The sequence below is a fragment of the Corylus avellana genome, chromosome ca1, assembly GCF_901000735.1.
Source record: "Corylus avellana chromosome ca1, CavTom2PMs-1.0".
Classification (NCBI taxonomy): Eukaryota; Viridiplantae; Streptophyta; class Magnoliopsida; order Fagales; family Betulaceae; genus Corylus; species Corylus avellana.
In genome coordinates, this window is record NC_081541.1 from 50,516,758 (window position 1) to 50,534,480 (window position 17,723).

General features: G+C 39.2%; 1 protein-coding gene across 1 annotated transcript in view; it reads right to left on the reverse strand.

Annotated features, from left to right (window-relative positions):
* Window positions 1–1,566: 1,566 nt before the first annotated feature.
* Window positions 1,567–17,723, reverse strand: part of LOC132181811 (protein transport protein SEC24 C-like) — a 37,737-nt gene continuing 21,580 nt past the window's right edge. The window contains exons 12-25 of the mRNA XM_059595044.1: window positions 12,624–12,678; window positions 11,878–11,954; window positions 11,481–11,552; window positions 11,260–11,343; window positions 10,867–10,986; window positions 10,698–10,766; window positions 10,203–10,280; window positions 8,572–8,710; window positions 8,107–8,271; window positions 4,459–4,604; window positions 4,197–4,376; window positions 3,185–3,273; window positions 3,016–3,047; window positions 1,567–2,102 (exon numbers count right to left, since the gene is read on the reverse strand). Of these exons, the coding sequence (XP_059451027.1) occupies window positions 1,993–2,102; window positions 3,016–3,047; window positions 3,185–3,273; window positions 4,197–4,376; window positions 4,459–4,604; window positions 8,107–8,271; window positions 8,572–8,710; window positions 10,203–10,280; window positions 10,698–10,766; window positions 10,867–10,986; window positions 11,260–11,343; window positions 11,481–11,552; window positions 11,878–11,954; window positions 12,624–12,678 (1,416 nt within the window). The 3' untranslated portion in view covers window positions 1,567–1,992. The remainder of the gene's footprint in view (window positions 2,103–3,015; window positions 3,048–3,184; window positions 3,274–4,196; window positions 4,377–4,458; window positions 4,605–8,106; window positions 8,272–8,571; window positions 8,711–10,202; window positions 10,281–10,697; window positions 10,767–10,866; window positions 10,987–11,259; window positions 11,344–11,480; window positions 11,553–11,877; window positions 11,955–12,623; window positions 12,679–17,723) is intronic.

The window sequence follows — 17,723 nt, forward strand, 5'->3', positions numbered from 1 at the left end:
CTTTTAAAATTACCATTTGATCAAAATCTAATAATTATCATTCACAAGTTCAATGGTAATTTTAAGAATCACATCATTCTTGAAATGATACAAAGACTCTTCTAGCATTACTCAAATTATAGGGGCCAATTGCCAAATATATTTTATGAAGAATGCTAGAAGTCATTATTGTGTCACTCAAAAAATGATATAGCTTCTAAAATCACTAGTGGCTTTATAATTGATTATTATTGAATTTTGATCAAATAGTAGTTTTAAAAGCCACATCATTCTTAGAGTTACACATGAGTAATTTCTATAATTATTTTAAGAGTGAAACAAAATGAACTTTTATAATTACTCCTGTAATTTAGAGTTTTGACAAATAATCCTCTAAGCTTTAAAAAGTGATCAATCACTTTTTAAAGATAAGGAAAAAAAAAAAACAAATTAAATCATTCTCTTAGAAAATTTGATCGAAGCAGTTAATGTGTTAAATGAGGGTGGCCGAACCACTTTTTGAACTTGGGAGTAGTTGGACTACCCCCTCAAAACATATATGGGATGGGCAGACTACCATGATCATTGGACGTTGAAGCTTAGTCCTTTCAATAGATTGCCTCTAAGTTGAAGCTTCACTCTATGGCTTGGTCCAATTTATCCACATTCTCTCTTCGGTCTCATCCTTATGGTTATGGGTGAAAATGCGGTTATGGTTTGTGATTATTAGTTAAAACCATTAACCGTAACCGCCTAGGCAATTTAGGGCGGTTAGATGTTAGCAATTCTAATAATTGATAACCGTTCTTTTTTTTAAAAAATTAAAATTAAAATTTTTAAAAAAAATCGTTGTTTCTATAGTAATACAATAATATTATACTACATACGATATCGTTTACTATATATATATCGTGGTTTTTCATTCTATAATTGGCACTCTTCTATTTTGTTAGGCCAGAAGATTTTTTTTTTTTTTGTGTGACTAGATGCATATAGGACTATATGAGTTGTCCTTTTTAGGAAGTAAATCCTAAGGACTCTCCCTCTCTCTCTCTCTCTCTTTAAATGCAAAGATACTTTCTAAATAAAGCTTTTAAGAGCATATTTGAGATTATGTTAGAAAGCTTAAAAAGTACCTTTAGTACCTAATTTTTTTTTTTTAATCAAATACGGGAAAAGGTTATAAGGTCTTTAGTACCTAAAAGTTGTGCTAAACAAAAGCTAGCTTGTTTGATAAAAAATTTCAAAAATATTTGTGACTTTAAATCTAAAAATGGCAAAAACACTTTTGGCAAAACTTAAAAATAAAGCTTTCGGACTTAAAAGTTATATTTTTCAAACACAATCTCAAACATGCTATAAGTGGAAGCACAAGTTTCTATTATTTGCCGAAAATATCATTTAAATCTCATATTGCATTTTATGTTATTGTGCAGTAAAGGGCAAGATAAAAATCACCCAAGATGATTCTTAACCATTTAAATCTCATATTGCATTTAACCATTGATCTCAACACATGTCCAATAAATTCTTTCAAGCAACAATATGCGCAATTAACAAAGATAGATTGTTTGGGAGAAAGAGAGATTGTTTCATCATCAAAAGACCCCAGAATTTATGTATTGAACTAAACCTGTTATATTGCTATTACATGTTTCTTTATTCCATCATAAAGTTACAAGTTATCAATGGCGATCAACAACAAAACCGTTCATACATTCTCTTTCCCCTTCTCCCTCGGAGACTAACACAATCAAAACACATAAATAAATGAAAGCTTTGTATTTGCTAGCACCATTGTCCACTGAATATAACCCTATTCTAACAAACCTCTAGTAGCAAAGCTCAGCTTTGCTTGCTTTGAACAAATTAATACAACAGGCACAGAGGGGATGTTCCGATTACTGCATACAGATAGCAAGAATCTGAGTTCTGCTTTTCTTTGAATTTCTTGTGCGCGATGGCCGGAGGTGATCAAAACTTGTATATCCGACTGAAGAAGCGTAAAAATGATCAAGACGACATTTTCATTTGGATTTCCCGGTGGACATGGACTAGAAACTCAACATAGGAAGGGCCGCTTGGACTCTTATCTTCTACCAAATAAGAGAAGAACAATGCTCCTGGGGACAAGAAATAGTAAAAAGCTTTAGAACAATTAACAATTTCTTAAATGAGAGATGTAGTCTCTACTGCGTTCAATCACAACAAAACAAGGGACACTAATTTGTAGATGAGCCCTAGAGCTTGAGAAGGAAGAATGCATACAATGAATAACGATCTGGAAGCATGTAAACAAAAAAAAAATAGGAACATTAACCCTCCTAGTTGATACAATTTTCCAGTCTCCACAGATTTCTAAACCCAAATATTTAAGTGGCAACATGAATCCAAATAAAAAATCAGCATTATAATGCACTAATCTGTAAGGAGAAAATGCAACTACTTCCAAGAACACTAAAATGACAATATTGCTGTGTTAAGAGTGGAGGTCACTTGAAAAAAAAAAAACATTTTTTTCCCATTTTATGGACATAAGATGAAACAAACTACAATATAACACTACCTGATCTACCGATATTATTTAATGACCTATTCATTCAAAATAAATAATTATGTTGTCTAGCAAACTGTAAAGTTCAACTTTGTTACGTGAAAGGGTTGTTCCAATGGAATAACTGCTCCTTTCTCCTTACAACTTTACATGGCCTTGTCTTAATCAAGTGTCATGAAGAAGTAAATTTGGCTACTGCTATAAAAAATAACACCCATGATGGTTCAATCTGAAATCATCAAACAGGTCCAGCTTTCATGATGGGACACCCAAATACCAGTTAATCTCCCTTCTCAATCTCAAACAGAAAGAATTAACTGATTCTGCCGAACGAGACTATATGTTGGACAAGGTCAGCTACATGTAGAAAAATTGATGTCGTTTGAGTTCTATTTATACATATAGTAGACTTAGTAGTTGAAAAGCAGGTACAATTAGTTAGGTTTCCTAGTTTGCCTAAACGGTTTTCAACAAGCACTGACCTGATGGATCTCCTTTCTTACACAATCTTAAGCTGCAAAAAGCATCACAGAGATTATCAGCAATTGCATTAAATAGATATCATAAATTAAAGTAGCTATATAAGCCAAAGATCCTGTAATGATTTCTCTTAAGAACAAGAAAAAGTAACACAAACAATTTCAGTCATACCGAAGGTAGGAACATCTTTGGCGTCGTATTTCATTTACCAAATCATTTAGTTTCTGCGATAGTGGATTGTCATATTGCTGCAGCACAAACTGAATGCACAAAATCATAAGTTACAAAAAGCCAAGTTGCACAGCTGGAAATGCATGCCAGCAATAGAATTCTGATGATGCACATCACTGATAAATCTCTCATTTTTCACAACACAACACTAAGATCACCCCAAACGCCAAGAGGACCTCTTTTTCTTTTTATTTTTTTTTCCTTGACAGGCAAACACAACTCACGCACCCAAGACCTCACTCTAAACTCCTTGTTTGCTTGGGGAGGTAATTTCGGACAGAAATTTCCTCCAAACCGGTATGGAAGAAATATCCTCAAACCCATGTAAATAGTGTCAAGTGTCTATAAACATTTAAAAGGCACATTAAATTCTTAACCTCATTAATAGTAGTTTACTAATTTAGATTAAATTTAATGTGCCTTTTTAAATATTTATAGACACTTGACACTATTTTACATGGGTTTGAGGATATTTCCTCCATACCGGTTTGGAGGAAATTCTGTCCGGTAATTCCACTTGATCTAAGGACCATAAGCAACAAACACAGGAATATCCAACGGAGTTTGGAAAAAAATATATTGAATTGAGCCTCCAAGCATTTTATGAACGCCCTTGCCTGTGTTGCCTTTAACATGAAAACCAAAATTAGATGCACCCCATTATAATTATTTTAAAGCATATACCATACTTTTAGATTTGCATTCCTTTCATGCGTCAAGGGCTTGTTCACTAGGGTCCAGACTCCCACATCATTTATTGAAAAAGAAAAAGGCAAAACAAGGTTTAAAGATAAAGCAGCACAAAGTCGTCCAGGCTTCCAACATTTTTTTGCAGACAATTATGCCACAATAATTGAGTTTCCTTGCTTAATACTAATTTTGATTCAGACACAAGCTGTTCCCATGAATAAGGCAAAAATTACATATTCTGAAAGGATCAGACAAAAAGTACCTGAGTAGGAATTTCATTAGGTGAGGAGATGCCAAACAGTTGTTGCAAGATGTTTGAATCCACCGAGTTCCCAATATATATCAAACCGTCCTCACCATTCTCAAGAAGATAAATTCCTTCTTCATTAACATGCTCACTAGAAAGCGGAATCACAGTAGGAACAAGTGATTCAGCATTATCCTGTCAATTAAGAGAAAGTTATCAGGTGGTTTTAACAGAGGTTAGAAAACTTATCACATAACTCTAAGAGTCATATTCACACCTTTGGACTAAGGTTGTGGATAGGCAGCATCCTTGGATACACCAGTGGAATAGCCAAAGGAGTAGAAAGGTAGGAAACATAATTGATCCAAATAGAACGATCATCTATTCTCCCATCATTTCGCAGTCCTGTACTTTTCATTAATGCTGAAAAGAAACAAGGGAACAAGATATATGTAAACCAATCTACAATAGTAAATCTAAAAAATATCAGTGACATCAAATATTATCTGTGGTTTCAATTTTTCCCAACAGAAGCAACATGTTTGATGACAACCATATTTATCAGGAATAACCACTTAGAAAATATAAATATACACATACTCTTCTCAAATGTTTGAAAGACTCGATCTGCAATAATTTAATATGGAAGGTAAAAAGAAGTAAAGAAAACAAAGGTGAAACTTCAGAGAGATTTATCATACAAATATGCATGGGTGGGTATATACAAACAGTACAACTCTTGCAGTAGCATGTCATCTTTTGAAGCAGACAACAAGAGGCTGAAGAAAGAGAAACCTTTAGAGACCAAAACGTAGGCATATTGGTGAAAATTTGCTTCGGGGCACTTGCTACCTTGCTGGGACAGTTGTTAAAGTTTAACTAGATTTTAGTAGTTAAAGATTATTTGGTTGGTCCATGGGTCTTTATTTTGGGACTACTTGCGTCATTTAAAATTTTGGTGTCGTCTTTTCTTAAATTTTTATAGTTCCCAATTTGGACTCCATCTGTATCTTCATTACGGTTCAATGCAATCAGCTCTCAAGCTTCTTTTTGTTTTTATATATGGTTTAGTTGTTTTCTTGTCAAGTGTTATTGTTTAAAATGCCAAGGTGTGATTGCTAGGATTTTCAATCTTCTTGTTTCAATTGCAAACACATGTGCTTTGCTGCCTGCAGCAAATTGTTTTTGATAAGTAAAGAGAGAGAGAATTTATAAAAAGTGTAAGGCGCTCTTAAGTATACATGCAATATACAACAGGAAGCACCCAACTAAAGCGAGTACAAGAAAGACCCAAATAACCCAAACCATAACAGAACCCACCCAAGAAAATCACACCAAACACCAAAAACTCTCAAATATGAAACCCACAAACACCAACAGCCCTCAAACTCGAAACCCGCACGAAGCACTCAACTCTAAAAAAAGTGAGCCTTGCCTTTCCCAAGCCTAGAGGATGTGCCTGTAGTATCATAGTTTATGGAGCATTCTTGGTTCAGTAGCTCCCTTCTACCTCTAGGATTAGAGCAAGCACCCTTAACCACCCGAGTATGATCCTCTTTAATGGCAGTCAGGAAAGCCACAATGTGATCCTTATTCCTCTCACACGAAACTCCCACCACAGGACATATTCTCAACACAAAATCTCCAGAGGGGAGGGGAAATCCAAAGGAGTGACAGGGAAAAAGCCTCCAGAGGAGAGGGGAAATCCCCATCATCCCTCACAACCAACACCAACGAAGAAATAGGCCCTGTCGGACTTACGACACCTCCCTTATCCATCACTTATGGCGAGGGCCGAGAATGGATCAGCTCAGGCGAACAACCACGAGCCCCAACAGAGGAACTCAACTTGGAAACTCCCTTTGAAAAATACCCCTCATCGGAGGGGGTTTCCGAACAACAACACTCACTGTCGCCGGGTCATGGGTAATCGTAGATAGTGACAAGGGCGAGCTCAGGCCGAAACCCAAAGGAATAACATGCAGAGCACTGATCACTAAAACTGCCTCAACAATAAACTAACATCCATCTTCGAAAACCGACTGCCCTTCAACTTTCAGTTGTAGAACTTCATGGGTCCTCCATCGATATCTGGGCTACTACTGATGATATAATAGACCTTGCTGTAGGAGGGAGCAAAAAGGAGACCTTGGAGGGAGCAAAAAGGAGACACTGACTTCACCTAGGCTTGCCGGAAGCAGAACCTCCTCCAACGAAGCATGTTGAACAAACGAAGAGAGCACGAAAACATTAGACCTTGCCAGAGGAGGCCTAAAGTGCAAGTCGTCAATCCTTGTGGATGCCAGAGACATCCGATCACGACGAACTATGCCAGATGCGATCTCTGTAGCCAGGACCACTCGAATTGGGATGGCTAGAAACCCTACCCAGTGAAACAAGACCCACACCCAAACCCAACAAAGATGTGGGCATCACCTCACAAACCCAATTTGGGTTTAGATCTTAAAAGTGACTTGGGCCTGGGCGGCTTACACTGGGGCCCCAAACCTTCCTCCCTTTATACCATGGGATTATGGATCGACTCAAAGTCTGGAATGCAGCCCAAAACCTCCAAACCTTCCAGAATTTTCCACAGGGCCCTATCCACCTAAGATTTCACCTTCATGAGATGTCCCTTCCCCTTGCCACAGAACATGCCGTCCCCTTTTTCTGAATCATCAAATGGGCAAATCTTCTTGCCTTGAGCAAAGGGCTCCTTTCCATGCTAAAAATCCACCTCAAAATCTGCATCACCGTCAGCACACTCCACGTTGCCTCGCGCAGAGAACCCCTATTGGGTGTTAGAAAGATTATCTACCAGGTCTCCAGAACACACTGCCGGTGCCTCTGCCGTCATTGGAGCGCTGGCATCCGCTGGCATCACCGGTGCATATGATGGCACACCCATACCCACCCCCTAGGCCCAACCTTCTTCCCAGGCTTCTTCCCCATCAGAGAGGGAATACCAATAGACAAAGAAACAGTCATGGCTTCAAGAAAAGCCAACGCCTTAACTCACCAGCAACACAGCTCCATCCCGGCCCTTTGCGCTCCTTAAGAAGCAAAATAAGCCCTTTCCGGCCACCCTTGCGTAAACCACGAACTCAAGAACCAGCCAACCCTATTACCGCCTCTCTAGAATAGGAGCATATTTGAACCCTCCCGAAAGGATTTAACGAAATACTTAACGCCAGGGTTCTGCAACACCACTTCCACCATTGAGACCAGCCAGACGGCACACTAGACACCCTAAATCACTACACCAGCAAAACCCTCTCCCCTTCCTCCAATCGGACCACTAACTCACCTTCCATCATTGAGAAGACAAAAGAGTTTTCCTCCACATAGAAGCACATCTCCATCTCCACCTCGTATGACAACCCTCAAAAGGGAGACACCAAACACGACTCCACGTGCTACTCACATCATTTTCTATTTAGGAGAAAATGTTGTGGTGTACTTACAGAGATTGAAGGAATGGTATGTTGATTGCCTTCTCTTTTGGTCAGTGTAGGCAGGGAAAAGGAGGGTTTAAGAAGAACGGAGGGTGAAAACTAGTGGGACGTGCCTTCACATGTGATGTAGATCATGCCACCGCTTAGGGGGTGGGGGGAGAAGCTCAAAACCCAAATTTGTTAAATATTCCTAATTCCATACCAAAATTCCACCCCACCAACCTCTGATTTCCAGTAAGCCTTTCTGGATCAAACCACAAGGACTAATCCACAGTATGTACCAAGATCATCTTCCCACCAAAAACAACACCCCAAAAAAAATGAACAAGTATAAAAACCCAAACATATGAGAGAGAGAGAGAGCTTTTTTGGGTGTATAATACTATACACTTTACACCACAAAAATGTGGCAGCTAAACTTAATACATTCCTATAACTTGGGATAAACATATTAGAGGAAAGGAATATACCAAGGGTGTATAGAGGCAGCAGCTTAAGTGCCTCAGGAAGAATCAGCTGTCCAGACGATGTTACTGTAGCACAGAATTTACGATAAGAAAGCAGAACACTGATACAAAGATTTGTCACTTGTTCCCGGACTAGCAAGAGTGGAGAGGATGGAATTTTATGTGCCGCTACAAGAGCAAAAATAAAATAACTGTTAGTATTCTGTCATATAAAATTAGTAAATCAAAAAGCATAATGAAACCATGAATCATAGTGTTTCTGTTAAGATGTAAAACGACACTACCAACAAGGAGGCAGTGCCATGTAAGGACTCCTAGAGTAGCCAAGAATATTTTATATTCACATTTTAAATCCATTATTGTGAGTTACAAAAAATGATCACAATGAATCCGTTGTTATGGCTATCAAAAGGAATTTTACAAAACCAACGAAAATGCATAGCAGCAAGTAAAAACAGGATCAAATACCTTCTTTCAAGAAACAAGCAAATTGAGTGTCCAAGTCAGCCGAGCGGAATAGATTACTTAGCATACTAGTGCAAGGGAGAGATAAAGTCGTAAGTCGAATTCTTCGTTGGCCATACACAGTGGTGTAAAGAAGGGCACACTACACAAAATAAACAAATGCATAAATAACACAAATATTAGTAAAACTACTAATGATAACATTTTACTTTCCCGCACTAACAGATAAGACAAACACCTTCATAAAGTTAAAAAAAAAAAGGGAAAAATATAATTTAGCTCCCCAAACTAACAGCTATTTTCATTTTAGCCCCCTAATGTTCAAAAAGTGATAAAGTAACCCTCCAAACTACCAATAAGTTGCAATTTGGCTACTCCGTTAGTCATTACCGTCAAATAGGATAAAAAATTTAATACTACATCGTTTTGGAAAGGTTAAGTTACTAAAATGTCCATTTGAAAGAAAAAAAATCAATTTAAAAAATGCCCCCAAAAACGACGTCGTTTTGGAAAAAAAAAAAAAAAAACGGTGGTTTAGGGGTGGCTCGCTGGCCACCCCCATGGCCTATGGGGTGGCCGGCGAGCCACCCCCAGGCCTGTGGGGTGGCCGCCCAGCTACACCCACAGGTCTGGGGGTGGCCAACAAGCCACCCCCTTGAGCCATTCTCAGCCCTCTCACCCAATCTCTCCAGCAATAAATACTCCCAACAATTCCTCCTACTCCTCTGTTTTGCAATCTTACATCCAAAACCTTCGATTCAACACCTCCACAACCAACTAGCCTTTCCTCATTCTCACTGCTCTGCATGAATCCCATATCCAAGCAGCCATGCTTTGTGCTCAAAAGCATAATCTGCAGATGAAAATTCGAAGCGGCGGCATTTCCCAAATCTGCAGATGAATCCCATATCCCAAGTTGCGTTCTTTATTCTTGACATGTTCAATCTCCGCTCCATTCACATTGATGTGGGGAGGGAGACTGCTTGGGTGCAGGCCAGAGCAACTCTCGGTGAACTTTACTACAGAATTGCAGAGAAAAGTAAAAAACATGGCTTTCCGGCAGGTGTTTGTCCAACTGTCGGTGTCGGAGGGCATTTTGGCGGCGGCGGCTACGGCAATATGATGAGAAAGTACGGCCTCTCGGTGGATAACATTGTTGATGCGAGGCTAGTTGATGTTAATGGCAGACTTCTTGACAGAAAATCCATGGGAGAAGATTTGTTTTGGGCTATTCAAGGCAGTGGAGCAGCAAGCTTTGGCGTCGTCGTTTCATATAAAATCAATTTGTTTTTTAATTAAAATTTTAATTTTTTTTTTCTCAAAATGACGTCGTTTTGGGGACATTTTTTAAATTGCATTTTTTTTTTCTTTTTTTTTTTTTTCAAAATGGCATTTTAGTAACTTAACCTTGCCAAAATGACGTCGTATTGAATTTTCCATCCTATTTGATGGTGATAACTAATGGAGTGGTTAAATTGCAACTGGTTGGTAGTTTGGGGGCTACTTTATTACTTTTTGAACATTGGAGGGCTAAATCGTAAATGATTGGTAATTTGGGGGGCTAAATTATATTTTTCCCTAAAAAAAAAAAAAAAATGATCATTACAAACGCCACTTCAGAAATTTACTTGTACCTGAAAAGCACATTCCGAGCCATCCTGCAACTTATCATCGTGTTTTAAGGTTACCATTATAGTTTTGTCACAGTCAATCTGCAAAGCAGAAAGATGTGTTAGGCTTAAAGAAAACATGGTAAGAAGAATTACAGAATCTGCCTTAAACAAGAAGCACCCACGATAAAAAAAAAAAAAAAACTGGAAATATACCAACAGGCCTAATGCAAAACGAAGAGAATGATTTTGAATTTAGTCTGATGCTGGAATTCAAATTAAGAAAACCAATTACATAATCATCTCTAGAGGATAAATCAAGCCTATACAGTTCAAAGATAAAACGCGAATATCTTTCAATAAAATTCCAACACAATGATTAAAAACTTCAAGATTTCAGTGTTATTAATGGTCAACTTAATCTGTAATTCTGTAACATTAAAATTTTTGTGGAAAATAAAAATGAATTTCAAATAAAAATAACACAATTATAATCAAACATTATGTAGATATACAAACCCCAGGTAGGTCAACATCTGTCGGAGTGCGTTTGCAAAAGTTTCCATGGTATTCTTGAACTTGAATACCCTATAAATGACGAAAACAATATCAAGTCACTAGAGTAGGACAAATACCAAGTATATAGAAGCTTACATAAAAAGAAACGCAAGTGTAACAAAAAGACTACCTGGCTGCATCTCACACGCATCACTGCCTCAAAACCTTGGGGCCTTGTCACATTCCATCTTAGATCATTGTAAAGCTTCGCAGAATCAGAAAGAGCCGAGAACGGGTAGTAATAATAAACCTGGAAGAAAATGGAAGACATTCGAAGTTGAATCATGAAACAACCAATACACAAGAAAAAAAAGCTTTGTTTGATAACATTTTTTTCCTTCTCCCTTTTGTTTTCTCCTTTTCAAAACAGAAACATTTACAAACAACCCAAAATGCAAAACACTCAAAAACTATTTTCCCCTTTATATCACATTATAACACCTTTTCAAAAAAGAAAAAAAATGCACCCTCTTAAAAGTATTAACAAACGACGCCTAACCAAGAACCAGACATTCATTAATACCTGTCCTCCAGTTGTTCTTGGGACAACAGATATAGAAGCAATGTCCACATACGCCTGGGTAGTAATAAATACATCAACACAGACCTGGAAACATCATGATAATAACAATTAGCCCAAATAAAATATGCTCACTCGCTGCTATAACCACTAATGAGTGTCAGTTGGCAGAATTTATTATCAGAATCCATATCACAGTCAACTGAGAAGAAATTAAAGTTAACCTGATACTCAGCAAATTCAATTGCCATCGTCTTTAAAGTTTTGTCTGCTGGTTGGAGCAATTTATGGGCCTCCTGAAATCCAGTGGGGAAAAAGTTCAATTCAAAAGCACAACATTAATGAACAAACACAAAGAGATGAAATAGAAAACAAATTGAATGGTTCATTAGATGAAATAGAAAACAAAATGAACGTTACATATAATGAACCAACAGTAAGAACGTCTTTACAAGAAGTCAATATTAATTGATTCTTTCATTTGGGGTCTGGGGGAACAATGATCTGGCCTTATTTTACTGATTGACAATACCACACAGCAAAAGCAAGAACAACAGCCATCATATTTATACAAAGAATGCACAGATGGTTAGACAAAAGATACATATAAGATACTAATACCTTCTCCCCTGCAGATATATTAGTTCGTCCCTCAGCCTCTCTAGCAGAAAGTGATCCAATGCCAGTTGATGGCAAGACTGCAGAAAACATAATACAATCATCAGCATCCTATGATGCTATAAACTTCTAGTAAGTTATCAAATGCATTAATATTTTTCATGATTATATATTTGAATTACTTTACCTGATGCTTACATACCTCTCTATGAATATTCTAATTCATCGAGCTTAATTTTTGTTAACCATTTGCTTTTATTGTGCGTGAATTTTTATCCATTGCTTTGTTACATACAAAATAGTAAAATTTGAGACCTTCGATCAAGTTGCAAGAGGATCTTAAATTAGTGATACTTGACAAACTTTTGAATTTTGTGAATAGAAATGATAGTTTACTATGATATATTACAATCATAGTAATATACAAAAGGATTTTTTAAAATTAAATTATAATGAAAAATGCAGCTAGCAATTAGTAAAATTTACACATATCCCCTAAATTTGAATCTGTGCAGCAGGTAACTGCAACATCAGAATGTCACAGTATCACAGGCACCAAAATCAAACTAGAAACAATGATGGTTTTCGTTTTGTTTTTGTAATCTTCTACAGACTTCTTTAAGAAGAAAACTACAGGAGGGACACCACATAAATGACTGCATACACGGAACATAAACAAGCATGTAGCAAACCTTATATTGTAACAGGCCAATAAGAAAATATTATTGTATAGAAAATTATGAGCTTACCTGATTGAAATACCAAAAGCTTTCCCCCGCTACTCTTTATTGCCAAGAAAGCGGCCTGAATGGGAACAAAAACTTAAAACTGTTTTTTTTTTTTTTTTTTTTTTTATAAGTAATAACCAGTTGTAATGTGCAAACATCAAATATCTTTCTTTCTATGAATTCTAAAACGTGTAATGCACAATAGTCAAATATTTGTCAATGAAAATACATGTGTCAGTAAATTATACAATATTTGAAGTTCTCAGAATCTGCCGACATATGATAACAGCAGGAAGAAGTAATTTACTTTCACTCACTGATACCAGAATATAATAAAATAAAGGCAACAGGCTTCAAATGTAGCAAAGACATTAATCATATCTTGTTCTTTAGAATACCATGTTCAGCACCAGGGCTCATTATGTTCAAGTGTGGGAACACATAACTTTTATTTCATAAAGAGCCTTAAGAAATGCCAAATTGCAATGGATATGTATGGTTCATCGTATCATTATGTTTTTTTTTTTTTGATAAGTAAATATGATATAAAAGAGCGCAGAGGGGCGCAACCCACACACACGGGAAGTATAAAAGAGAGTGCCTAAGAGGGAGAAAAATGAAAAAGGAAATCGGAGAAGCTAATCCTTATAGGAGCTAGCCAAGCGGCCGTCCAGGAATACAAAGTAAAGAAGAAAAAATGAGTCAATTCCTCTATAGTCCTAGTGGAGTCCTCAAAGCATCTAGCATTCCTTTCATTCCAAATACACCACATAAGACACAAAGGAATCATCTTCCACACTACCGCGCTTCGGGAACGACCTCCCGACCACCAGCAATCGAACAAGCCCCTCACCTTGCAAGGCATGACCCAAAGCAGCCCAAACCAATCAAAAATAGTATGCCAAAGGACACTTGCGATCTCGCAATGGAAAGAAGATGATCGACCGACTCTCCATTCTTCTTGCACATATAACACTATTCAACTACCACTAGGTTCCTCTTCCGCAGGGTGTCGTGAGTCAAAATTTTGCCTAAGGCCGCGGTCCACCCAAAGAAAGCCACTCGCAAAGGGACCTTAGTACGCCAAATGCTCTTCCAAGGGAATACCTCATGGTCACATTTGGACAAGGCCTTGAAGAGAGACTTAACCTCGAAATTGCCTTTCTTAGATGAAGACCATCTAATACAATCCATAGAGCCTATGGATATCTTGTGCGAGTACAACCGGTCAAAGAAAGAAGAAATCAAATCCATCTCCCAATCCTGTATTGACCGCACAAAAATGACATTCCATTCGACAACCCCATTCCTCCAAATAAAGTTATCCTTCACCCAAGCTTCTTTGTGTCTGGCTATGCTGAACAAAGACGGGAAAGCATGCTTCAAAGAGGAGTCCCCACACCAAATATCCAGCCAAAAACGAACTTTTGAACCCTCCCCCACCTCATAACGAATACCTTTGGCAAAAAAATTCCAACCTTGACGAATGTGTTTCCATAAGCCCACACCATGGGAACCCGAAACCTCCTTAATGCACCAACCACCCTCCTGATCTTCATATTTAGCTTTGATAACCTTATACCATAAAGCCTCACTCTCATTAGCATATCTCCAAAGCCATTTACCCAGTAAAGCTTGATTAAACTGATGCAACTTACGAATGCCAAGCCCGCCGTACCGAAGGGGACGACAAACTTGATTCCAATTTACAAGATGCAGCTTAGGCTCGTCTCCCATCCCTCCCCATAAGAAGTCTCTTTGAACTTTCTCAAGTCTTTTAGCTACACTCATAGGAATCCGAAACAAAGACAAAAAGTAAGTTGGAAGATTAGAGAGCGTACTCTTAATGAGAGTTATACGACCTCCTTTAGAGAGATACATTCTCTTCCAACCTGCCATCTGACGCTCCATTTTTTCGATCACATCATTCCACACAGCCTTATCCTTATGCCTCGCCCCAAGAGGGAGACCCAAATACTTCATCAGCAAATTCGAAACACTACACCCAAGGATATTAGCTAAAACCCCTATGTTCTCCACCTCACCAATAGCCACAATTTTAGATTTACCAAGATTCACTCTCAAACCCGAAACAGCTTCAAAACATAAAAGAATGAGACGCACATACCGGATTTGCTCGATAGAATCTTCACAAAAGATCAACGTGTCATCAGCAAATAAAGAGTGAGAAACCACTAACTCCGATAACACCCTATTTCCCACCGAGAAACCAGTCAAAAAGCCTTGGTCAACCGACACATTCACCATCTTACTCAAAGCCTCCATAACAAGCACAAAAAGTAACGGAGAAAGAGGGTCCCATTGCCGAATTCCCCTCGAGCTATTGAAGAAGCCTTCCGGAGAACCATTCACAAGAATGGAAAATCTTACCGATGTAATATACCACTCTATCCACGCTCTCCACCTCTCACCAAAACCACACCTATGCAGCAAATACAACACAAAGTCCCAATTCACATGGTCGTAGGCCTTCTCCAAATCTAATTTGCAAAGAACACCTGGCACCCCTGACTTCATGCGACTATCCACACTTTCATTTGCAATAAGAATAGAATCTAGGATTTGGCGATCCCCAATAAAAAGCATTTTGAGAGTATGATATGATCTTACCCAACACAGTTCTCATCCTTGTTGCAAGAACCTTAGAAACAATTTTGTACATCCCTCCCACCAAGCTAATGGGCCGAAAGTCCATCTCCACCGCATCTGCCTTTTTTGGGATCAAGGAAACAAAAGTTGCATTCAAGCTCTTCACCAACTGTCGTCTACGATGGAACTCGGCAAAAACCGCCATAACATCATGTTTGACAACCCCCCAACAGGCTTGAAAAAAAGCCATGGAGAAGCCATCCGGACCCGGAGCCTTATCACCATCCATGCCTTTAACCACCTCCCAAACTTCCTTTTCCTCAAAATCTCTTTCTAACCACCTATTATCCTCCTCATCTATGGACAAAAAAGGCTGGTTGTCCATTTTAGGGCGCCACGAGCTTTGTCCCGAGTATAAGCTTTGATAATAACTCACAATGTGAGCTTTTACCTCAGCTGGATCATCGGAAAGTACACCATTACTACACAGCTCTTCCACACGATTGAACCTGCGGTGAGAGTTAGCCATCTTGTGAAAGAAACGAGTATTGCGGTCCCCCTCCTTGAGCCACAAAGTTCTCGATTTTTGACGCCAATGAATTTCTTCACATAGCAAGGTGTTCTCCAATTCTTTCACCATATCCGCCTTTCGGACCTTCTCTTCCTGGGCTAACCTCTTACCTCTGCCAACTCATCCAACTCCTGAATACCTCCCAACAACTCCTTTTTCTTTCTCCCAATGTCCCCAAACACCTCCTCATTCCACTTTTTCAAATCCAATTTGAGAGATTTCAATTTCTTAGCAAGCACAAAGCTAGGTAAACCCTCAAACGAATAAGATCCCCACCAAGAACTAACCTTATCAACAAAATCTTCAGCTTTAAGCCACATATTTTGAAATTTAAAACTTTTATTACCTCCACAAGGGGCCCCACAGTCCAATAATAAAGGGAAGTGATCGGAAATCAAGCGCTGAAGTCTTCTTTGTGACACTGCAGGGTAGTGATCTTCCCAATCCGAGGAAATCAAGAAGCGGTCAATTCTAGACCAGCTCTCATTTTCTTGATTATTAGACCACGTAAATTGACCCCCCATCAAGGGCATGTCCACCAAATTTTCTCTGAGATAAAATCCGAGAAATCCATCATGCCAGTGGAATAGTAAGAAACACTGGAGCGCTCACTAGGGAACCGAACGATATTAAAATCCCCTCCAAGGCACCAAGGAACCTCCCACACATTCATCAAACCAGCCAACTCTTCCCAAAGAGCCCTTCTCTCCCCATCCTCATTCGGACCATACACCCCCCCAAAAGCCCACTCCCAATTGTCCTCCACATTTTGAAAAGAGCAAGCCAATGAAAAATACCCCACACACTCCTCCTTACACTTCACCACCCTCCTATCCCACATCAATAACATCCCCCCCGACAAGCCATTCGACCCTTTGAACTTCCACCCCACATGTTGGCCTCCCCAAAGACTATGAACCACCTCTCTGGAAATAACCTCCATCTTTGTCTCAATCAAACACACTACATCTACTTTCCACTCTTTCAATAGACCCCTAATATGCAACCTTTTTTTGAGGGCATTCAACCCTCTCACATTCCATGCAACTATGTTAAACTTCATGATCCACCAACGTGCCCCTCTCACCATCCATGAACTCCTTTAATCCTGTTGGGGCTGGAACATAGGCAGAGATTCCTCCCAAATCAGCAACACCCTGATTCCTAGAAGCTTCAATAGAGTTGAACAAAAACTCCAACTCCCCTTTCTTCCCTTCATCAGTAATACCAATTTTAGGGCAGAATTTGAGGCAATTATTAACTACCCAATTGGACGACATCAACCCTGGCCCTAAATCCTCCAACCCATCAGAATCTGAGATACTTTCCTCTTCCAAACTAGAGCCAGGCCCGAAAGGCTCCACTGCCGGCATACACTCCACTCCTTTTTCTCCCTCCAGAAACTGCGGACTCATACTGCTAGCCTCCCCCCAACAGAATTCCTGCAAACAGCTCCCCACTACCATCCTTTTATTCCGACGAGAGTGTATCTCCACCAGGAACTAATCAGTACCCACACCCATACCTGTCCCCCCATCTCTGGTCTCCACAGTACACATCGGCGGGCTCTGGGTGTTTTCCGGCTGTGATTGCGTCTCCGACACCCTCTGGACTGATTCCGGCCTTGACCCCAGTATCCCCTTTCCCTGCCCATAAGTCGCAATACTTTCCCCAGCTTCTCCGGCACCCTCTGGACTGATTCCGGTCTCCATAGAACAATCGACGAGCTCTGTGCATTTTCCGGCTAGACTTGCATCTCCGGCACCCTCTGGGTTGATTCCGGCCTCGACCCCATAACCCCTTTTCCCTGCCCACAAGCCGCAAACGTGTCTACCGACGCATCGTCCCATTTTTTTTGCCCAAAATACCTTCTCGTATAAGTCAACAAAACCTTTCCCTTTCCGGTAGGCTGAGCCTTCACCGGAAAAGTGGAGACTCTG